At 42.8% G+C, this 22,355-nt stretch overlaps 3 protein-coding genes across 4 annotated transcripts in view; 2 read left to right on the plus strand and 1 right to left on the minus strand.

Annotated features, from left to right (window-relative positions):
* Positions 1 to 272: 272 nt before the first annotated feature.
* LOC109509931 (transmembrane protein 150A) lies at positions 273 to 5,505 on the minus strand. Of its 2 annotated transcripts, XM_019859884.1 has the most exons (7): positions 5,265 to 5,505; positions 4,740 to 4,787; positions 4,595 to 4,657; positions 4,441 to 4,508; positions 3,345 to 3,475; positions 1,979 to 2,156; positions 273 to 666 (listed from the first exon to the last, which is right to left on the minus strand). In XM_019859884.1, exons 1-7 carry the CDS (start codon positions 5,327 to 5,329, stop codon positions 479 to 481), a joined length of 741 nt encoding a protein of 246 aa, XP_019715443.1. In that variant the 5' UTR covers positions 5,330 to 5,505; the 3' UTR covers positions 273 to 478. The 2 variants fall into 2 exon arrangements, with proteins under 2 accessions (XP_019715443.1, XP_019715445.1); XM_019859886.1 differs by lacking the exon at positions 4,740 to 4,787 and having other exon boundaries at positions 5,265 to 5,504.
* A 1,382-nt stretch (positions 5,506 to 6,887) lies between these two features.
* On the plus strand, positions 6,888 to 9,980 carry LOC109509912 (NFU1 iron-sulfur cluster scaffold homolog, mitochondrial). Its single transcript, XM_019859847.1, has 8 exons — positions 6,888 to 6,995; positions 7,374 to 7,462; positions 7,548 to 7,683; positions 7,841 to 7,907; positions 8,301 to 8,412; positions 8,485 to 8,548; positions 8,974 to 9,148; positions 9,422 to 9,980. The coding sequence occupies exons 1-8, from the start codon at positions 6,928 to 6,930 to the stop codon at positions 9,488 to 9,490; spliced, it is 780 nt and encodes a 259-aa protein (XP_019715406.1). The 5' UTR covers positions 6,888 to 6,927; the 3' UTR covers positions 9,491 to 9,980.
* Positions 9,981 to 11,057: 1,077 nt separating this feature from the next.
* The window catches only part of ccar1 (cell division cycle and apoptosis regulator 1), a 17,880-nt gene continuing 6,582 nt past the window's right edge, over positions 11,058 to 22,355 (plus strand). The window contains exons 1-17 of the mRNA XM_019859848.1: positions 11,058 to 11,131; positions 12,048 to 12,215; positions 13,017 to 13,195; positions 13,278 to 13,400; positions 14,220 to 14,252; positions 14,341 to 14,531; positions 14,695 to 14,821; positions 14,997 to 15,116; positions 15,900 to 16,083; positions 16,180 to 16,312; positions 16,576 to 16,731; positions 16,824 to 17,049; positions 17,403 to 17,516; positions 17,739 to 17,905; positions 18,620 to 18,830; positions 19,788 to 19,871; positions 20,899 to 21,087. Coding sequence (XP_019715407.1) covers positions 12,098 to 12,215; positions 13,017 to 13,195; positions 13,278 to 13,400; positions 14,220 to 14,252; positions 14,341 to 14,531; positions 14,695 to 14,821; positions 14,997 to 15,116; positions 15,900 to 16,083; positions 16,180 to 16,312; positions 16,576 to 16,731; positions 16,824 to 17,049; positions 17,403 to 17,516; positions 17,739 to 17,905; positions 18,620 to 18,830; positions 19,788 to 19,871; positions 20,899 to 21,087 — 2,355 coding nt within the window. The 5' untranslated portion in view covers positions 11,058 to 11,131; positions 12,048 to 12,097. The remainder of the gene's footprint in view (positions 11,132 to 12,047; positions 12,216 to 13,016; positions 13,196 to 13,277; positions 13,401 to 14,219; positions 14,253 to 14,340; positions 14,532 to 14,694; positions 14,822 to 14,996; positions 15,117 to 15,899; positions 16,084 to 16,179; positions 16,313 to 16,575; positions 16,732 to 16,823; positions 17,050 to 17,402; positions 17,517 to 17,738; positions 17,906 to 18,619; positions 18,831 to 19,787; positions 19,872 to 20,898; positions 21,088 to 22,355) is intronic.

Below are 22,355 nucleotides of genomic sequence, written 5' to 3' on the forward strand. Positions count from 1 at the left end.
CTTCTACCTAAAATTTTTGCTCACGAGCCAAAATGCAAAACCGGACCGTTAACAACTCGAATCTTGAAAAAGGAGTAACGGGTCACTCCCAAGATGTCACTTCATATTGCATGACTCATGCTTTACATAACAATTTCCTGTCACTCACAGTACAGTGGGCGTTTGGTTTCAGCACATGGATGTCATCCAGATTTTTGTCCACACCTTGATGAGCAGGATGACGCCATCCACCAAGGATGATGTTTGCAACATCCTAGCAACCCGGGGCTTTCGTTTTTTTTTTTTTTTTTCTGTTTTGACATCCAAGGGATTAAAGGCGTCAATGCAAAATGAGTCATTTTCACAGTGCGAGTTTAGACATGAATGAACATGGACATATATAGTCAGCCATGAGAAAATCCTCATACAGTCAAAGTTCCGGCTACCAGTTCTCGGGCTGGACCCGTGCGGCCTCCTTGTGGTTATAATTGTACGTCAGTCAGACCAACATGAAGGGTCTCTCCTCCTCGCGTTGGCTGTACAGATTGGACAGCATGTAGGTGGAGAAGAAACTGAATTCCGCGATGTAGCTGAGCTCGAAAAGCTCCAGGTTGGTGCTTAGGATCCACTCAAAAACAGCCGACAGATGCACGTAGTAGTAGTCATGGTGGGCGAAGCAGAAAGTGTCTGAGTGAGGCTTGGTGTTAAGGGTGAACAAGGATTCGGGCTCGGAATTCAAGGAATTTGCACGGTATTATTGCCAAATGCTCTTGTAATAATGAACCGCATATTCTCATTTTGGGAGGTTTTTTTTTTCATATTAATCACCCACCGACCCCAAAAAAAGAGTTTCTTTGACTTTTAAAAATAGATCTTCACAATTTTACGAAAATAAAAAATCTAATAGGATCTTAAAAAATGTTGTTGTTGTTTCGAACAAATGATATATGATAACTGGTTTGTGAAAGTGAAAGGATTCGTCTTTCATGATAATTTGGAGAAAACATTTTGGGGTGGAAAAGAATTGGCATTTTATTCTTTTTTTCAGACAAGGTTTTTGTGGGGAAAAAGTTTTTATCTTGGAAAACTTTACTTTTTTTAAGTTCAGATTTTTTCAAGATTTTTTTTGGGGGGCAGGGGAAAAAGTTGTCGTTTTTTGTGATTTTTTTTCACCCTTTATGTAATTTAATTTTGGTTTTTCCTGTAACATATGTATTTTTGATCATTTTTCCTTTCCTGCACAGGATGCCCCAGCTCTATTTTTGAGGAAAAAAAAGTTCTTGCTTTCTTAGAAAAAATGTCATCCAAAACATTTTCATTTTTTTTTAACAAAAACGATTTTTTTTTTTTTGGTCAGAAAAAAATTGTAAATTTTTTTCATGTTTTTTTCATTCTACATATAATTTTGAGAAAACATATTTTCGACTATTTTTAATGAAACGTCATCCCCTTTGAGAAAGTATATTTTTGAGGAAAAAAGTACTATATTAAAAAAAGCCATAATCCTATCAAATATGAACTGTATATTTTCCAGTTCCCACATTCACATTTGGCTTGTCCAACAGTAATGCAGCATTTTAAAAAGACTACAGTGAAATGATTATGGATGAAATGTGACCGAGGTTGGTTGAGACAATACGCGCCACTGTTATAGGCGGGCCCACTTTGTCAACAGGATGACGCTATCTCACACCAGAGTTGGTCAGGCCTGCACACATCCTGTTCCAACACCACGAAATGACTCCATTGCATTGTCGCATGTACTGCTTCTCCAAGTTTTTACACCAAAGTACCACTTCAAAAAATATTTAGCTCTCCAAGTGCGACCATCATTAAACTATAGCAGCGTAATACAAGACGTAAAGGTTTTATTCCCCAAGAGTCTATTTCATATTTGAAGTTTGAAGTTGGAATTCAGTGATTCTTTGGCATAGCACTAGAGGGAGCCGTCATACCACACTTGAAGACTCACTAATAAAAACGATTGAAAAAAGGATACAGCAGATAGTTAGGATGATCTGTAGCACCGTGGACACGATGCGCAGCGGGTAGAGTAATTTCTCGTATCCCGTCAGCAGACATCTACCAGTCAGTGCGCTGAGCAGGACCGTGTAGCAGCAGATGCACATGAAGCTCACCCCGGCCCCCGCATGGTGTAGCAGGGTCAGGTACCCAGGCTGGTGGTGGGAGACACACACACACACACACACACACACACACACACACACACACACACACACACACACACACACACACACACACAGCTTATTACTAAGTTATTACATTGTTACTAATACAATATAGTAAAATAGCACTATAACTAGAAATACATGCAATAGCAAGTAATTAATGCCCACCCACACCTAAAAAGTTTTGTAACTGCCTAGAGATGTTACAAGATGGCGGTCAAGCACTTCATATGAAGCACCTCAACTCACTTCAACATCCGCAATTCCTTGGCACCAAGGAGAACAAGATGGTGCCTCAGTAATACTTTTATAGCAGCCAATGCTTTGGCCTGAGCATAAAGACAGTGACCAGGTGGGTAGCACTGATTACTATGTTACTACATGGCTTTTACTACATTATAACACACATATTATTCCCGCTATCACATAATTATTACTACATTAATACAGAAGCACTCTGTAGTTTTAATGTGAATTCAGTGACTCTGACTTCCGTTACTGTACTGCATATTTAAACAGGCCAAAGCAGTACTTTTCAGAAATTCATAACTATGTTATTACATTGTTCTTACTCCATTATTCTGTGACTACGCCCTAGTTGTCCATGTGAATTTAGGGATTGTGTGTTATGAACATACATTAAATACATAATTAAATATGCCAAGGAAATATTTTTCAGAAACTCATTACTATATTATTGCATTGTTATTACACACAAAACACATCTGTGGCTATCTGCTTACAGTGCTATCACGTAGTTAGTATTAATTCTGCAGTCTTACATGAATGTTGGCTATCACATAACAGTATTTGTTACTAAACATAGCATGAATAACCAGTATTGTCACAAGTGCATTTTTCCACAATTTGTCACCAGAGTCGACAAGGAAATATGGTATCAGTAGTTCTCTAAAATAAACGGAGAAAATCACGGTCAATTATTCAAGGAACACCCTGCCGCCTGTCGAGCGAGGATTATACAAAAATGTTTGAAGAGCACTGTATTTCCTGTCTATCCACTGTGCACTTTTTACTACGCAAAACAAGCCTGGCTACATACTGCAGCTCAGGAATGATGACATGTCCGAACACATGGGAGAACCGCATGAACACATTTGTTTGGTGAATGTCTTTGTCGGACTAGCTAAGTAGCTTGCGATCTGTACCACAACTTACGTTACAGTTTCCGGCGGCGAATGATCCCATGGAGGCTACCACGCCAAAGGCCAACGCAAACCTGCTTATGGCGGCTTGGCGCGCATTTCTTTCCATGATGTGGGCATGGTGGAATATGCAGAAGAGCAAAACTACAAAAGTAGATATTCATATCAACAGTGTTTTTTTTCTAAGTACTGTATATTGTGCGTCTGGAAAGTACACAGGGCCAAACATAACACGGGAAAGAAAATATGAGATTGTGGTGATGAAATAGATATAACGTACACACCAAAAGGTCATTTGTGCCCACGAAACATTAATTTGTAGCCATACAGTAGGTGTAATGTGCACAAAAAAATACTCATTTGTGGCTATGTAGTACCTATCAAGTACACAAAAATACTAGTTGTGGCCACAAAATACTCATTTGTGTACAGGAATGAAGTATATCGTGCGCATAAGATACTAATTTGTAGCTGTAAAAATCCTCATTTGTGACAAAGTAAATGATTGCGCGCACCAAATAATAATTTCGGTTCATTTGTGACCAAAAAAATACTCATTTGTGGCTATGAAAAAAAATTGATAAATGAGCCCAAAATTGGACGGGCTTGATCCAGCCATGGAATTCTTTTGCCTGTTTTTAATGTACAGTAAAATAATTTCTTTTGGTGTTTCATTTTTGGCATCCTACGTTTTTGTCCAAGAATTTTCATTTTGCTGCATCTTTAACTTATCATGTATTTTTGGAGGGAACGCACTTTACTTTTGGAGTCAGCCAGCCCTTCCTCAAACATCTCCAGTTGGGTTCTGGTATGTTCTGTTCTATCCAAGTCTATTTTAACCTTTCAGGGACAGCGGTTACTCCAGTGAACATCTTATCAGGTTATATGTTGTCATTAATTGTACATGAAAGGGTTAAGATTATTTATCTGTTTTTCGGACTCAAATTTTAGTCTTTTCTTCACCTTGTCATTATCGTGTATTGTGTGTTGAGTTTTGACATCACGCAATAAGGCTATAAGATAAAATGTGGACAAAGTAAAAGCACTGTGACTACTTTCCAGATGCACTGCATGGGGTATTGCCTCAAGTTTCGAGCCGGTGAACTCACACAGAAAGGAGCCGGCGTTGATGGTCGCTGTGAAAAGTGAATTCTCCGGGGCGTAGGTCCCACTTGTGCTGCAGGTTTTTGTTTTTGCGTGACTTCAAATTTAGCTCTCTTATAATAACATAGTACACGATAAAACTGGATATATTGTTGTTACCTTATGGTGGGCACCTTACAGCAGTCAGTGGTGTGATTGACAGTGCAGAAGTTTTCCCCCCACCTGAGAAAAAAAAAACAAACATTCAAATGATTTGTTATTGTCATTGCGCTGTCCGCGCTGGCGGCAGTGAAATCAAACTCACCAGTCCGTGAGGGAGCACACGTGTCGGTTGGAGTATGTCAACCCATATCGCGGGCCAGATCTGGCCCACGGACCTTGACTTTGACGCCTGTTCATTAAATTAAACATAATTGAATTCAAAGAAAAATCCAATCCTGATGCCGCCTGCCTCCTTCAATATTGCGATTGTGATTTCATCTGCAGTTGTTTTTTTTTCATAACTCTGAACTTATCTAGGCACCAAATAAATACAAAAATAAATATTCAAATGTACATCAAATTTACCCTGCCAGCCGACAACCTTACATTGTCGATTCGAATTCGATTAATTGTTCAGCACCATTTTGAACGCAAGAAAAGTAAATAATGACATTTTATATATATAATTCATTTTATTTATTGCCACCTACTGAGTATAATTCATGCATATTTCGACCATGTAGTAATGTGACAGTTCCAGACATGAATATTTGCATTGGCGTGAAAGGCATAGCAAGTGGAAACAGCGGATAGACCGTCAGGAAGTCGGCATCTTAGGTGTACTTACACAGCCCACGTTCCGATGAAGGATGTCAGCGAGAGGGCCAAAGGGAAGAAAATCCAGAGCCACATGTCTCAGAAAGGGACAGAAAAAAAGGTGAAGTGAATATTCCCTCCGCTGCCGAGCTTATACCTCCATGCTTCCTTATCAAGTCTGAGATGTCAGCTTCTGGTTCGCGTGTTCGTCTCCTCCCCGTCTGACACACCTCGCCTGTGTGACAGAACAAACGTGATGCAGGACGTGGGTTGGAAGACCTGTTTGTTCGCAAGGAATCACAGTCACAGTTTTGTTCTGGTTTTGATAGTGATTATCTTTTGTTGTGTTCATTTGTCGGTTTCGTCATTTGGTTCAGCATAATCCCCAAACGGTGATTAGAGGCAACTGGCCTTTTCTTGTTTGTTAAAGATGATTCACCGTTAACCCAAAAAGACTTTTTACATTCCAATTAAAAACAAACAACAACAAAAGCAATTTGTATACAGGAGGTGGAAACAATTCCACATTATTTCAGTTATGTGGCAAGCCTTGAAATAACTTTTTTTTTTAAACCTCAAAGTCAAAATCAAAAGTCTGTACTATATTGTCAAGTAAAATTTATTCATTTAGCCCTTACTCACAAAAAAAGTCTCAAAGGGCTTCACATGCCCACAGTTGACAAATATTTAAGACATTTTGAAAACAAACAAATAACATTCTGATATTATAACTATTTCATACTGTATTAATGTACTTTTAGGATTGTAGGCCGCTCCTCCTGGTCGATTGATGTCCTGTAGGTGTAAGTTCCGCTCTGGTTCAGCGTTAGTTTGGTTAATTTTTTTCTCCAGACACTTATTACATTTCTTGCTATTTTTCTTTTCAGTAAGGTGTACTTGATCACCCAAGCACTTAATTCCACTGTTAAACGATACGTGTCAATATTAGGTTAGCTTAGCAATTAGCATGGCTAGGCCTTCAGCCTGCTGGCTTTTGATGGTCTGGGCTTGTCATCACTGACTCATTCATTTTGCGTCTTGTGTTTTTTTTGTCCACATGACATGGCAGTCTGGCAGGCCAGGAGTTTAGCACGTTACAGCACGAGCAGGCTAGGATCGTTTGGAATGATAATGCATAGTATTTATACAGTCGGGGAGGGGCAACTAATGCCGGAAAGCTCAAATGCGTACTTGGGCTTGGTTTCAGCTGCGCCCCAAAAATCCACAATTAAATTGGTGCCAATTCTGTCCCAAATTGTTCTCAATTCTTACACGTTTTCAGCACTTACTGCAAACACATTGAATGTTTTTAGGAACGAATCACTGCGATCACTTTTCAGAGTCCCTTAAAAAAACGAACAGCTGTACATTAATAAATCAAAGTGCTGTCAATTAATAAATCCCAAATCTAAAATATAAAACACAAACAAATACATTAATTACATAAATAAAAATATTCTTTTAAAATTAAAACATGTATTTCAATGTATGAATGTTATTTATTTTTAATAAATTTATTTAACATATTCAATTTACAATATCGGACCAAAAAAAAAAATCAGATTTAGAATGTATATAAAAACACGAATAACATTAGCCGCGAATCTGTCGTGACCAAGTTAAATTCTGACGGTCATACGGGGTCATTGGAGGAGATAGCTGACGTCACCATCGTCATTTTCAAAACAGTTAAGATGGCGGCGCACATGAGACGGGCTTTCTGCCCCTTGCTCCGGATGGCGAGAAATACCACTCTTATTCGGTTTGAACTTCCTAGTACCTACATTGTATAATTTGCTGAGCACTTGATGCGTGCGGCGTGATGAATGGGTCAAGTTAGATGTGTTACTTGCACGAACGAGCAGAGCTAACCCATTAGCGAGCTGCTGCGAGGAAACGCTTTTTGTAATTGAAACGTTTCATTTTCACTTTGTGTAGTCATCAGTTATTTTAGCTAGTAATTATAATAGCGCCTGTAGCTTCATTGAGTGTATTGCTATAATTGTTCAGGGTTGAATTACATGAATACCGATTGAGTTGAAATTGCATACGTAACCTAACTGCTAATGACGCGCAGCAAAACAAACATCTCGGTTTGAGCCGATTCTGTATATTACTGAATATTAGTAATTTTTTTAAGGTTTCCAGAAAGAATTGGACTTTCATACCATACGCACTTAAGCAGGAAAGTCCTTTCTGAACCCTGCAACAGAAGCACACACGTCCCAAGTGAGAATCAGTTGATTGACCGCCGTCGGCCGTTTTCTTAACTTTAAGCTTATTTGACCCTCGTTTCTTTTTTTTTCTTTCTTAGTACGACAGGTTTCCATCCTGACTCAAGATACCCCAAACCCAAGAAGCTTGAAGTTTCTCCCAGATAAGCCGGTTTTAGGAACCGGGACACTGGATTTTCCCTCTCTTAGCTCAACAGAGTGTTCATCTTTAGCTAGGTTTGGATTAATTATCTCCTTTTAAAAAACTTTTAGTTTCCTCTTTTATATTTGCCAAACCTAACCGACTCTTGATCTAGTTGTGCCATTTCTGAATTAATCAAGTTTGATAGAACAAACAATAACATAACAATGACAACATCCATATGTTCTTCAGAGACCTCTTTGAAATTGAAGGAGTGAAAAGTGTGTTCTTTGGCCCGGACTTCATCACCGTCACAAAAGTAAGTTTTGCAAGAAATATAGCGGTTGGCTCCCCTGCAAAAATAAGAAATGGAAAAACATTACTGAAGAAAAATCTGCAAATCGGTGTATCTGCAGGCACCGACCCACAAATATTCCGGGGTCCATTGTAGACCATACTACAACCATACTTGCTGGCATATATTCTTTATCTTCTGTGGAGAAAGAGTATGTACAGTGTAATCGGATACCAAAAAGAGCAGCACAATGAGCATTGAATTAAAGCAAAAAAAAAAAAAATCTGACATAAAAACAATTATTTCTTTGCATTCTATTTACATATTTCACAAAGGTGTGTTCACCGAACTTATGAAACCCATATACCAGGCACCAATATATCGAGAACTTGGATGACCTTGCAGTGTTCTCAACAGATAGACGAGGACTTGGAGTGGACGGACATCAAGCGCAATGCGTTGGAAGCCATGGCCAAATTCTTTGAGAGCGGTGATCCCATCACAACAGGAGACGTGCACCCAGAAAGTAGTGAGTTTCGGAGAAATGATCAGGAGGAGCTAGCGAGAGAAATTATTCAAATGTCGATTTTATGACATGTAGGTGTCTCTGAAGATGATGACGAAGTGGTGTTGATGATTAAGGAGCTTCTTGACACCAGAATCAGGTAAATGAGCTCAGATGAGGAGATGTTATTTATATTATATATTATATTATGTGTTTATGGTAGTGGAGTGGAACAGAATGAATTTGCTAACTTCCAAGTTCTAATAAATTTTTTCCCCAATGGAAATAATGAATTCCAAGTTCGACAAAAAAAAATAACGTGATAAGAGAAGTCAAAGTAATCAGAATTTAAGTACTCCTAGCAGGCATGTAACAAAGAGCGAAGATGTCTTTAGAGCAATATTGTCCACCAGTGGTGTATTGATACATACGAGTTATTGGATTTAATAAAGGTTGGTGATGGAATGAATTGTATTGCTCATCTTGAAATGAGCAGCCACACATTTGTTATTTCAGGGAAATTTACATTACCGCAGCAACTATCACGAGACTAACATGTCTCTCTTTCTCTTCTGATCCCCGCAGACCGACAGTTCAGGAGGACGGTGGCGACGTGGTCTTCAAGGGCTTCGTGGACGGCACGGTGCAGCTGAAGCTGGTGGGCTCCTGCACAGGATGCCCCAGCTCCACGGTGACCCTCAAGAACGGCATTCAGAATATGATGCAGTTCTACATTCCAGAAGTTACGGCGGTGGAGCAGGTAGCTATTGTGTTCAATCTTTTTTGCTCCTTCAGTTGTAACACCGCTACAGGGATGCTATTTGTGAGCCATTTTCCATGATGTGTTAGCGTTAATCAAGCAGACTTTAGGGCAAAGTTATGTTGTTTTAAATACGCAGCGTGTAATTCTTTCATGTTTAGTTTAGCGGTTTACACCACGGCGAACCCAGGTTTATTGGTGAAATTGACGATATCGAGATCATGTAATTTCAAGCACAATTTTAATTTCTACTGGTTTCATACTCCCGGACAGGTGGAAGATGAAGTGGACGAAGTCAACGCAAAGGTTTTCTCAGAGCTGGAACGCAAATTACAAGAGTAGTCAGAAAGTTGATTGACAAATGTACTGATTGATCTTCAAGAAGAAAAAGGAAGAGAGGAACGAAGAAGGGCTGTTGCTGTGTGTTTATCTGTGCCTGCTAGTTACAGATAAAATAATAGTTTTCACTTTTCTTCACAGAAATGTCATGCCTATAAGGTAAGGAAGCTAATGTGGCTTGATTATACACTTTTTGCTTATTGTACCCACAAAAAATGGTCCATTTTGTGAAGTTGTGCCATTGAAGGCTTAAAATGTCTTGCTGTATTTATTTTCACTGTATACTGTATTTTTGGAAGGTTTTTCGCATTAGTTGAATGCAGAATGACGACGATGTAATTCATGCTTGATATATTAAACAGATGATCTATTGGGAAATTAGGACTGAAAGAAGTGACGTGGGAGTACTCTTAACTAAAAAGAACACAACTAATTGTACTGTAGTAATTTGTTGTGTCCACCGCATTATAATAAATTTCACATTGACTCACAATTATGTGCATTGTTAAAGCCCCCACCCCTCCCAATTAATTTTTTCCCCTCAATTGTAGAACATGATAATGATTTATTGAAATGATGAAGTCGCAATGGTGCAAACGATGCAGTGACACATTTAGACATTCAGTATTACAGTATTTGCAGTCATACATTCTTTATCTTCTGAGAGGAGCTGAGCCATCCAAACCGTACTGAGACGTGCCACTACATTTAGATTGATAGAGGTCATCCATTATATACAGGATTTGCCATTAATTTTACTCCTTTATTATAGCATTTGTGTCAAGTGAGTAAACGAGGATGTCACTGCGCATTTTTGTAAAGAAAGCATGTGCAGAGCGGTGCCTGACAACATTCTGATTTTGATGAAAAATTACCTGTTATTTAAGTTTTGAGGGGTGGGAAGCCAACGTCTGTTTTTCACGGAAAATTCTTATTGGCATTAAGTCCATGCTTATTGAAGGATTTTAGTTGTTAAAAATACCTGTTTTTTAATTGGCTATTTTCAGTCTGTGAAACCGAATGAAATTCCATTACGTTTGTGCCTGTTTGTTCTGAACGAGGTGTTTATATGCAGTATGTTCATTGGTTCTGGGATTCTAATCCAATTCTGATTGCAAAACAGTTGAATACTGTTTTGCAATTAGAATTGAGTTAGAATAGTAGCCCACCAGTCGTCCACCAAGTGGACCCCTGCTATTGTAGGGTATAGAGACTGGGCAAAATATGCATTTAATTAGCGTACATTAAGTTTTTTTTTTAACGCAATCAAAAACAAAGCTGATAAAACTCCAACATGTTTGGTTCCCCCCACAAAACTCGAACCACGCCAAAAATCCTAACATAAATGAATGCGCGGGTGACGAACCGCGTGTATGCGGGGGCCGTTGTACAATGCTCCATGTTACCCAGGCGTTAGTCATTAATGCCACCAGGTGGCAACGACGGGAAGCAGCAACGTGGCAATTCAATTGATTCAAGGTGTGCGCCAAAACTGTTTTTAATTCTGTGTAATCATGTCATTATTACTGTATATTTTTACGCAATGTGATAGTGTGCTATTTATCGTATTTTCAAAAGGCTCTTAGTTTCGCGCATGCGCAGATCGCGTCTCCACTTCTCGACGGCCGGCTGCAGTGGACAGAGGTTAGTCAAGCTGCGATGATACTCGTTAAAAAAAAAAAAAAACTAAAAAAGCAAACGACCTCACTATTTGCTCTCGTTACTTATCGCTACATGTCAAAATGACTTGTTTTGCAAATAGGCATGTTCCCGTGGTTACGTGTGTTTAAGCATGAGTGACGAGTCAGCTGCTAGTGTCAGCAAAATGTTAGCCGAGGCCTCCACAACAAATCCTGCACGAGGCTACACCGACCACGAAGCTAATGCTAATGCTAATTGCTTCCTCGCGCTCCGCGTAACATTAGTCTAAATAATAGTGGTTCAGAACTTTGAATGTAGTTTGAACGAGACGCATTTCGGTCATGCCCCCGCGGTGATTTAAACACATGAATGCGATTTTGTATGGGCAAAATTAAATTGATACAGTGTGCGTTAGCCTACTGCCATTTAAAAGTGGCAAGCGGAGACCGATAGCTTTCGGGACTCGCTATGTTAGCAGGTGCGATTTAAATCACACAGTTGTACTAATAGCAAGTGTAATATGCTAACACGTCAGCTAATTATGGGAAAGCAACATTTGTTCTCCAACTGTATGTCGTTTAGCGGGAGGAACGAATGTTATATTAAAGCGTTTCAAAGCCTGTGTTAAGTGATTCACGTTCAATTCTTTTTACGTTTTCTGTCAAATTAAAGGTGGAATTGTGTCGCACGCGCATTGTGAAGTTGCCCTTGACCCACGTGCTCGCGTTGTTCGTGCTAGTTTGCTTTCTGCCTGAAAACGTGCAGCTCACTCTTGCCGCAAGCAGTGTGTGCTGGACGGCTAAAATTAAACAGGACAGTGAGTAGCTATACTCAGTTGATACACTTTTCATGAGGTCTTGTGATTACGCTTGCTTTCATTCATTGTATTTTTGTTGATGGATTTTTTTATTTTCTAAAGGTATAAGCAACAAGCCGGCGAGTGGAGACGAACTTTCATCCGAGTGAGTCATGGCCCAGTTCGGGGGACAGAAAAATCCGCCCTGGGCGACTCAGTTTGCCGCCACGGCCGTGTCCCAGCCGGGCCACACGGCCCACACGGCCCAGGCTCTTGACATCAACTTGCACTGTAAGTATAATAAACTTTCTTTCTTTCCCGGTAGTACTTCCAAAAATCAGTCTGAAAACTCCCAAGTTGAAAACATTATGGGTGATGCATGCATTTACCACCACAGAAGTATCAGGGTTGGCAAATAGTTAAAGTGTGATGGAAATGGAACAAGTGACAGTAACACATGAGCAGTCAAATGAACAGTCACAATGTACAATATATCGCTCACAGACACTTGTTCAGAAATGGGCAGATAAGAAAAAAATATGCTTGTTTAATTTCACGCTATTTTGTAAAAGACATTGAAAAGTTAACTTGCCATAATTTGTCCCCTCTAATGTTACACTAGATACAACAAAAATCTCGACAAACTGGAGGTGACCAAACACAAACTTGAACTTTGATCAAATTAAACCGTAAAAAAAGGAAACACAGTAATAAGGGTACTACCATTCACTCACCAAAAAGTACAGGTCAGTACTGCTTTGGTTTTTAAGTGAAGGTTTAGGTCACATTTGGTACAGTTATGGGGGGGAAAAAATGCAAAGCATGAGACTTCTGATTTCTTTTTTTGTGTACCACAAGAAAACACAAAGTCTCAACAATTGTCAAATTAATTGAAAAAAAATCTAATCATCACATTTTTCTTTTTAGCAAAGTGTTACTGCATTTTATTATTGGGGGTGAGGGCAATGAACGATGCTGGCAAATGCAGCATAAACTGTTAAATAATGAATTAACTATATGCCAAATCAGCAATGACATTTGTTACTGCCTTGACTCCATCTGAAGTTTTCTTTTGCGACCGTCTTCCCGCAGCTCTTGGCGTGCAGCAGCCTTCTCTCCTGGGAGCCTCCCCCGCCGTCTACTCCCAGCAGTCGGCCTTGGCCGCAGCCTCTCTCGGCAACCAATCCGCCGCTTCCTATCAGCTGTCTCAGCAGACGGCCGCCTTGCAGCAGCAGGCGGCAGCGGCAGCCGCTGCCGCGGCACTGCAGCAGGTCGGTCATGGCGCAAGAAGCAGGTAGCAGCCGCGTGTCAAACAGCGCACTCGTCTTATCAGCTGCGTGCGTGTGTCTGTAGTCGCAGATCAATTCAGCCCTGCAGCAATATCAGCAGCAGCAGCAACAACAACAGCAGCAGCAACAGCAGCAGCCGCCCCCACAGCAACCGCCGCAACAGCCATTGTACAGTGTGCCTCATCAGGTGAAACATGCTCTTTGTGTGACACTCAACAGACTGAAGAGACAATTCATTGAACCGTAGTAGTGGTGCACTCAATTGCTCCAAACGCCACTGCTCAGAAGGACATATTTTTTTTATCTGGAATACTCCCTTGTTCATTTTGTGAAGTACACTCAACTTAAAGCAATATATTGATTTTCTTCATCCAATGTTTATTGCGGAAGGTCCATCGTATTTCACGAATCCAGTACAGTGCATTGATACAACAGCAGTGAGTGACGTAATTAACAAGACAGTCATGTTCAAAAAGCATTTATCTATTTAAGTGAACGATATTGTCCACTACATAAAAATTTCTCGATGTTTAATAGGGAGTATGGGTTGATGAATGATTCCAAACTCTGCAACTGCGAATCGTTCATCATGCCCTACTCCCTAATCATTATTTACAGGTAGTGATTTTGAATCGACTTTTTGTTTTAGTCTCTCTCTAATAGACACAAACGCAGTAATAGTTACAGTAAATATTTGTTTGTTTTTTTTTTTTTGTTTTTTGTTTTTTTTTGTAAATTTAACCTATAAAAACGTGCGCACTATGAACTTATTGCGTCGGAATTTATAGCTACACATTTCAGGAAAAAAAATTCCGCCCGTTGCCTAACCAAACCCTTAATTCATAAATATTACCAAATATATGCTAAGGAAAAAGTGAATGTGCCCTTTTGGAATAGCGCAAAAAAAATAAAAAGCGATCTTAAAAAAAAAAAAAAAAAAAGGTGTCGCTAAACCCATCCTAAATTGCTGTGAAATGCTAACTCCATTCTTTGTTTCTTGTCCCAGCTTCCACAGCCTCAACCGGCACTGCTGTCACAGGTAACATGTTGTGATCTGCAATAAGAATCCTCTTTAATAGTCATTTGGTCGTGACAAGAAATGCCAAAACACTTCTCGCCCCCCTCAGCCGCCAGTGGCTTTGCCCACGAGCTTGAGCCTGTCCAATCCCCAGCAGACGGCCCAGATCACCGTGTCGTACCCGACGCCGCGCTCCAGCCACCAGCAGCAGCCGCAGAAGCAGCGCGTCTTCACCGGCGTTGTCAACAAGCTGCATGACACCTTTGGCTTCGTGGACGAAGATGTCTTCTTTCAGCTCAGGTTCATGAGCGCGTGCGCGGATGTTGTCGCTAGCAATTCTCTAAATAACGAGGCGGAGTCTTCTCGCTTCAAGCTGTTTGTCATGACTGTTCATTCAGCGTACAGAGGAACCGGAGAAATTGGTTTGTCAACATAATTTCCGTTGTCATTTGTCCTCTTCCAGCGCCGTAAAAGGGAAGACGCCGCAAGTGGGCGACAGGGTGCTGGTGGAGGCCGTGTACAACGCCAACCTGCCCTTCAAGTGGAACGCCCAGCGCATCCAGACCTTACCTCAGCTCGCGAACCAGTCGGTGAGAGCATTCACAGTTTCTATGCGCAAGATGGTTGTCAGACTTGTTTGACGACACCTTCCTTTCAGCGCAACGATTTTCACTGAACGATTTTCTCCCCAGATTAGATGGTTCCCCCGTCCCCCGATCCCGTTTCCGCTGCCGATTGACTGTTGTGTTCTCATTCCCTCCCCAGCATCAGCAGCAGCCTCAGCCTTTACCTCAAGCTTCCCCGCAGCTGGGCGGCCTTTACAATGAGCCAGGGATACAGCTGCGCTACTCTGACATGCACCCCGCAGCGGACGGCAGACAAAATGTAACCGCATACAAGTGAAATCACACACTCTCCGTCATCCTCGGCACACTCTTCTTCTGCTCGCTTGATTACTTGCTTCCATTTTTTTTTTTTTTTTTTTTAAATTTCAGTTTTCTTTGCACATTTTTTTCAAAAAACCCCTTTTTTTGGCCGCTTGATTTTTTTCTTTCATTTTTTTTTTTTTTTTTTTTAAAATTTCAGCTATCATTGCAGATTTCTTCTCAACAGCATTTGCCTTGGCAGTTTAACCCTAAATGTCTTTATAGCACCTTATCATGGACTGGTGACTTTGCATGTGTTTGCGAGGTGCTGTCTATCGAGAGACCATGTATTGAGTAACAAGTTTTCTTTCAGCTGTTCCATCTCACATTAAGGTAGAAATGATTGCAATAAGATGGAATCAGTGCCTTTAGAACAGTGTGACATTGCTTACATCCTTACTTTTATCGTTCAGCTACTACCAAGGCTTCAGGTTTTCCGATTTCAACACCTGTTTCTTTAAAATTCTGAAGAGATGCTGATTTTAAGTTTTAGTATTTTCTAGTTTAAAACTTGAGAAAAGAGACAGATAATGGAAAATCACAACCCTCGTCACTGATTGGTGAAACATTCCTCTAATTTTATGGTCATGTATCGTCAGTGTGGCAGTCTAAACTGGTCAAATAAACCCCCTGAAATGGACAGTGTGCTTTCACTCACGCAGGCATTCATTAGTTTTGATCAAGTGGCATTTATTCATCTCTCCTTTTTTTTCTTTTTTTTTTTCTTCTTCTTTTTTCCTAGAGTCATCCTCCGCCTCCCAACATGATGAAGGCTCCCCCCATCCTTCAGTCGCTACCTCCTCCGACCACATTCAGTGTTCCGCCCCCGGCTCCTCCTCCTTCCCTACTGCAGGCCCAGTTATCTGCCGCCTCGCTAGGCCCCCTCCTCCAAAACCCGCCGCAGCCTCTGCTGCCGCCTCCCAAAGGTAAAACAAAGGCTCACCTCCGAATGAAAAGGAACCAAAATTTGTGTCTCAAGCTGCCGAAGCCAGTATGACATTTTTCCCTCGATGTGCTTGCAGGGGGTCTCCTTCAACCCCCGGTGAGACTCATGCCACAATCGCAGCCTGTCCGACGGATCGAACCTCCTCCGCGCTTCCCTCCTCGCAACGATCGCCCTCCTGAGCTCATCCTCCGCAGTAAAGAGGATCGCAGGTCATTGCGGTTTATCGACCTGCACACACCATGACGTCACACGTACTTCCTGGTGGCAGAAGACAACTTCTTACTAGAAAACGAACCCTTTAATGTAATGACAAAGGCAGAGCATCTTTTTAAGCCATCTTCACTTGCTTTCTGGCACCCGAAAGTATCCCGGCGCCCATTGTTTCCATCATAATGAACAGGACTGTTAAACGACGTGCAGATGGCGCGATGTCACGTTTTTTTTGAAGCGTCTCCCCTTTTTACGTTTTCAGCCGAGACAGAGAGCGCGAGCGCAGACGGTCGAGAGAGCGCTCGCCCGTGCGCAAACGTTCCCGAGAGCGCTCCCCGAGACGAGAGCGCTCGCCGCGGCGCCCTCGCAGGGTGGTGCCTCGCTACACGGTTCAGTTTTCCAAGTTCAGTTTGGACACGTGAGTCAAACACGGTTGGCATTGGTTCGCAGCAAAGGGGAGGGGGAGGGATGTTGGAAGACGTAACGTGTGCCTCTTTTTCGCTCCCCCAGTTCGAGCTGCGACATGATGGAGCTGAGGCGGCGCTATCAGAGTCTGTATATTCCCAGCGACTTTTTTGGCGCGGCCTTCACTTGGGTGGACGCCTTCCCCCTGACGCGACCCTTTCAGTTCAGCAACGCCTGCAACTTTCACATATTGCACAAGGAGGTGGATCCTTTTGTCAAAAATACAGCTGTGCTGGATCCGCCCGACGCCAATCACACCTACAGCGCAAAGGTAGGCTTCATCAATGACCCACCCGGGCGATTTTCCCGCCTTCCAATCAAAGTGAGCAAAGCACTGATCCTTGAATGTCTCAACGATTATCCGATCCACTGGGAAAATAGCTTGGGCTAAATGTTCAGCATTTTATCTACAGTTTTCTTTTGTCTCGTGTTATGTTTGTGGTGTGGTGTGCTGTACAGCACACATAAGAACAGAAAGAACCTGTTTTTTTTTTTTCGTTTTGTTTTTTTCCCTTCTGGGTGGTATCTTTCTCACTGAGTCAGTAAGTGGCTGCTGTTGCGTTGAAAACGCCCTTCTCTGTTCATCCTCTGAAATGAAGCTCACGTAGGACTTTTCTTGACCAGGTGATGCTTCTGGCTAACCCAAGTTTAGAGGAGTTATATCACAAGTCATGTGCCCTCGCAGAAGATTCCCAGGAGGTCAGAGACTCCTTCCAGCACCCCGCAAGACTCATCAAGGTACCCGTCGCTCTTTTCATTGCCGAATCAGATCAGCTGACGTCGTACCGCAGGCTTGAAATGTTTGGAAGTAGGAAACGGAACTACATCAGCACAGCCAGTTAGGATAAGCAGTAGGGGAATGGAGTCTATTAGATGCCTATGAAATGTCACTCATCTCTGTCTAACTTTGACCCTTTGCCTCACCTCTTTACCCAACCCCGTCTACTCTTTCACCTTCAGTTTTTAGTGGGCATGAGAGGCAAAGACGAGGCCATGGCCATCGGTGGCCACTGGTCTCCCTCTCTGGACGGAGCCGAGCCAGAGAAGGATCCCTCAGTCCTCATAAAGACAGCTATACGCTGTTGCAAGGCACTCACGGGCATAGATCTTAGTCTGTGCACTCAGTGGTAAGAGCGCTTCTCCTCATTTGTCATTCAATTTGTTTTTTTTGGGTTTTTTTACCAAGTGTGAAACTTACAAATCATCCGACTATCCTTCGTGCTTGTATTATTGTCTATTTGATACTGTTATTGTACCGCCCTTTGTGTCTTGTCGTCTTGGCTCGCTCTTTTCTGTCAACACACTCTAAATTGACAAACACGTTTCACCATGGTGGCAAACCAAGCGCACGGGACTGTGGCGCGGAAGCAGTCGCCTGGACCAGATGACATCGCCATCACCTTTGTTTTATCCTTGTGTTCCTCTATTCTCTCTGTTGAAATATTCCATATTTATTGAACTGGCTTTCATATTCTTTTCTCGTATGCACATTGTCAAATGTGTCCAAGGTTAAAGGCAGAGCTGTATAACGTTGGGGGCGGGGGTATAGGCTTGTGACATCACGTCATGTTTGTCAACCTTCTCAAACTGGCTCCCTTCACCATGACAACCGTTGGAAAGCAGCAGACCGGCCCTTCTGTGTGTTGTGTGTGTGTGTGCTGGGAAGGTGGGGGTGGGAGGGTCACTGTATATTGACTTATCGGATCCTTTGGTGACACCAAGGGGGGAAGTGTGAGTGAAGGCAGGGGTAGCTAAAAAAGGTTTGCCTAGCCAGGCCTGCCTGTTGTGCTTTGCCCTGACCAGAATGTTTCTTTCCAATGCACCCTCTTCCTTTGCGACAGGTATCGTTTTGCAGAGATTCGCTATCACCGGCCGGAGGAGACACACAAGGGGCGGACAGTCCCCGCTCATGTGGAGACAGTGGTTTTGTTTCTTCCGGATGTTTGGCATTGTCTTCCTACCCGCTCAGAGTGGGAGGCGCTGTCGCGGCGACTCCGGGAGCAGCTGGCTGAGAAGCTGTTGGCCGAGCGAAAGGAGGCGGATGGAGAACAGGCACTGAACCGCTAATCCCTTCTCTTCTCATTTCCGCTTCTCACAGGAAGGCACAGGACTTACAAAAATAAGACACACACAAAACAAACACACACGCGCACCTCACGCCACAGGCAAAACACACGGACACGGAGTTTACGACTCCAGCCAACCTCACCTTGGCGTCCTCTGTTTTACCCCTCCAACTATCCCCCTTCCTCTTCTCCTCCACCCCAACATCAGCACTCAGCACCCCCCCCCCCCTCCCACACATCCAGCTAAATTTTCAACCAGTGATAGTTTTTTCCACCCCCCACCCCCTTTTTTTTTACGCTGGCATGCGGAAGTGGATAACTGCTGGAATCTGTTGAGTCAGTTGCATGCCGGTAATGTGTCTGTTGTAGAAATGTCTTATTTTTATATGATTTCTCACACCAATTTGATTGGGAAACAAGAGCCTTGCCCCAAGTCGTGTTCCTTGTCTGTTCTCGTTGTTGGCTTCTCTATTTTTATTTTTTCATTTGGACTACATGTAGAGTTTGATGCTTCCAGGGCAGTTGAATGAACATCTCATGTAGTTCTCTAAATCCTCCATAATTGGCAAAGCCAGTAGTTGTTAGGGCCGCCCTCTCACCCTCGCTTGGAGACAAACTCTCCTGATGGTACAGCTATTACCTCATTGTTTTGTTTTTTTATCTTTTTTTTGTGTGTGTGTGTGTGTGTGTGTTCCACAGATTGATTGGCAGCTGTTTGTTAAAGAGCTAGAGAGCTTCCCTGTGTGCCCCTCGGTAGCAGTGGACATAAAGCACAGTTGAGCTCACTAGAACGAGACTTTTTTTTTTTCCCCCCCCTTTTTGTTGAGAGGATTTGTGATCTTGCACGGATCAACTTGAAAGCTTACTCGGATCACGAATGGCGTGCTAACTTTGTCCTGTCCCTCCTTTCTCCCTCGCTCCCTCTCAACGACTGTCTTTCAAGGAGGAAGAGGAGAAGGACGGTGAGGAATCAAAGGATGTCTGCACTCCTACTCACTGGACCAAACTTGATCCGAAATCAATGAAGGTAATGTTGTGGTGTCATTCCTTTCATTTGAAATACTAATGAAAAAAAAAATATATTTTCTGTAGCGTTACAATAGTAAACCTGTCGCAGTAATGCATGCTGTTATTTTGGGTCAATTTGGGCAAAGTTAAAGCTGTTTGAATCTCAGGAACGTTTATTAGAATCCATTTCAATCTCATGATGACCAGATTATCTTTTCCTTCAGGAAAAAAAAGTTTCCCCCTGGGGTTTTAAAATACAGGCTTCGAGTGAAATCTTAAAGTCCTAAAATGCATTGAATCCACGACTCTAAAAACAAAGCCGTAATTGACACGAAAATGTCAAACACATAATTAAGGTTAGAGATTGTAAATAGTAGGGTGGGCCAGTGGTTAGCGAGTTGACCTCACAGTGCAAAGGTACCGGGTTCAATTCCAGCTCTGGCCTCCCTGTGTGGAGTTTGCATTTTCTCCCCGGGCCTGCGTGGGTTTTCTCTGGGTACTCCGGTTTCCTCCCACATTCCAAAAACATGCATGGCAGGCTGATTGAACACTCAAAATTGTCCCTCGGTGTGAGTGTGAGCATGGATGATTGTTCGTCTCTGTGTGCCTTGTGATTGGCTGGCAACCTGTTCAGGGTGTCCCCTATCCCCGAAGACAGCTGGGATAGGCTCCAGCACCCCTCGTGACCTTTGTGAGGATAAGCGGATAAGAAAATGGATGGATGGATGGATTGTAAATAGTCTCAAACATCAATAAATACTATCATATCGTGGTCGGATAATTTGTATTTGCAAGCTACACTCTGAGTCAGACTTCCAGCTGGACCGTGGTTTCACTCATTTTGAGCTTTGCTATATTGAAGCCCAGTTTCACCTCATTCGGCGCACTTGTTTTTGTGACTGCTGTAACAGGTGGACTGGTACATTGCCTCGCCACGTTACTTGGTAAAAGGGATTCTTGTTTTGCGTCGGCGGCATATCTTAAAGCTTGTAAAGTCAATTTTTGTACCCCTCTTTGACTTTCCCTCTTGCAACGCTCCCCTGCAGGTCAACGACCTGCGCAAAGAGCTCGACTGTCGCGCTCTGAGCTCCAAGGGCTTAAAGTCGCAGCTGATCGCCCGACTCACCAAGCAGCTGAAGGTGGAGGAGCAGCTGGAGGAGTCCAAGGAACCCGAGAAGCCAGAAATCAAACCGCCCGAGGAAGAAGAGCCGCTCCGCACCGAGGAGGACAAAGAGGTACCCGAGGCGTTCCACCGCTTAACCGCGCTGAGTCGCGATAAGAAGTTTGCGCTGACGAAACGCCGTCCCCCTGCTCTCGTAGGAGTAGGAAAGGAAGGGGCAAGAGGAGCTCGAGCGCCAGCGCCGAGAACGGCGCTACATCCTCCCAGATGAGCCCACCATCCTCGTTCACCCCAATTGGGCCGCCAAGAACGGCAAGTTTGACTGCAGCGTGATGTCCCTCAGTGTACTGTTGGACTACAGGCTGGAGGACAATAAGGAGACCTCTTTTGAGGTGAGAATGACAAGCTATTCTCTTTATAGTGAACCCATGGACATTCCTTTTATTTGCCTTTTCTGTTGGTTGTTTTGTCTCGGCCCAAAGAATGTTTTTTTTAAAAAATGGCGCCATCTGCTGACATCTTGGTGGTAAGGCACCATGTTGAGTTTTAGTCAGGTCATATATGGTTCATTGGAAACCTTTTTGGGTGGGCGTTAATGACTTTTCGCTGTCCGCGGCAGGGCTCAGGCCGCCGCCTCTGCGAATTTTAGCCGATCAGAGGCAGCGTGTTTGTCGATGGTTGACCCACGGCAATCCTGTCCTCCAGGTTTCCCTCTTCGCCGAGCTGTTCAACGAGATGCTGCAGAGGGATTTCGGTTACCGCATTTACAAAGCCCTCGCTGCCATCCCCGTCAAGGATGAAAAGAAGGAAAAGGAGAAGAAGGTCAAAAAAGAAGCCGAGAAGAAGGAGCTGGAAAAGAGGGAAATAAAGAAGGAGAAAGAGGAAGACGGCGACGAGCCAGCAGCGAAGAAATCAAGAGAGGACGACGAGGTCGAGAGGAGGAAGGTGCGTCACGAATACCTGGCGCTCGTATGAAGGATTTTTTTGTTTTTAACAACACGCCTTTGATTTGTGTGCGCGAGCAGACCGACGACAAGGTGGTGAAAAAGGAGGAGTCACGTGACGAGGACGAGAACGAAGATGACGGCAGCACGGCCAACGCAGAGGAGTACGACCCGATGGAGGCCGAAGATGCAGATGAAGATGACGACGACGATGGTAATTGCGCTTTTTCTTCATATCGACACGCCGCCATGTCTCATTCACAAAAATTCTGGCCAATGATGAGAAATCATGCACCACTCTGAATTTGTGATGGATTCCATTTCCACTTTTTCTGAGGCTTTTTTCCTGTTGAATTTAATTTCGGACATCACATTTAGTATGTTCAGTTCTACACATTTCAATTTCTTGTTTTTTTTTTTTTTTGTTTTTTTTTTTTAG

Source organism: Hippocampus comes, unplaced genomic scaffold, assembly GCF_001891065.2.
Source record: "Hippocampus comes isolate QL1 unplaced genomic scaffold, H_comes_QL1_v1.1 scaffold64, whole genome shotgun sequence".
Taxonomy (NCBI): domain Eukaryota; kingdom Metazoa; phylum Chordata; class Actinopteri; order Syngnathiformes; family Syngnathidae; genus Hippocampus; species Hippocampus comes.

What these genes read in the sequence shown, in the direction of transcription:
- LOC109509912 (XM_019859847.1), top strand. Translation starts at nt 6,928, where the DNA reads ATGGCGGCGCACATGAGACGGGCTTTCTGCCCCTTGCTCCGGATGGCG. An exon ending in GAGTGTTCATCTTTAGCTAG is followed by an intron (nt 7,684 to 7,840) that starts GTTTGGATTAAT and finishes TATGTTCTTCAG; the next exon opens with AGACCTCTTTGAAATTGAAG. An exon ending in AGACGTGCACCCAGAAAGTA is followed by an intron (nt 8,413 to 8,484) that starts GTGAGTTTCGGA and finishes TATGACATGTAG; the next exon opens with GTGTCTCTGAAGATGATGAC.
- LOC109509931 (XM_019859884.1), bottom strand. Translation starts at nt 5,329, where the DNA reads ATGTGGCTCTGGATTTTCTTCCCTTTGGCCCTCTCGCTGACATCCTTC. An exon ending in TTCATCGGAACGTGGGCTGT is followed by an intron (nt 4,788 to 5,264) that starts GTAAGTACACCT and finishes ATCTGGCCCGCG; the next exon opens with ATATGGGTTGACATACTCCA. An exon ending in GTGTGCTCCCTCACGGACTG is followed by an intron (nt 4,658 to 4,739) that starts GTGAGTTTGATT and finishes TTTTTTTCTCAG; the next exon opens with GTGGGGGGAAAACTTCTGCA.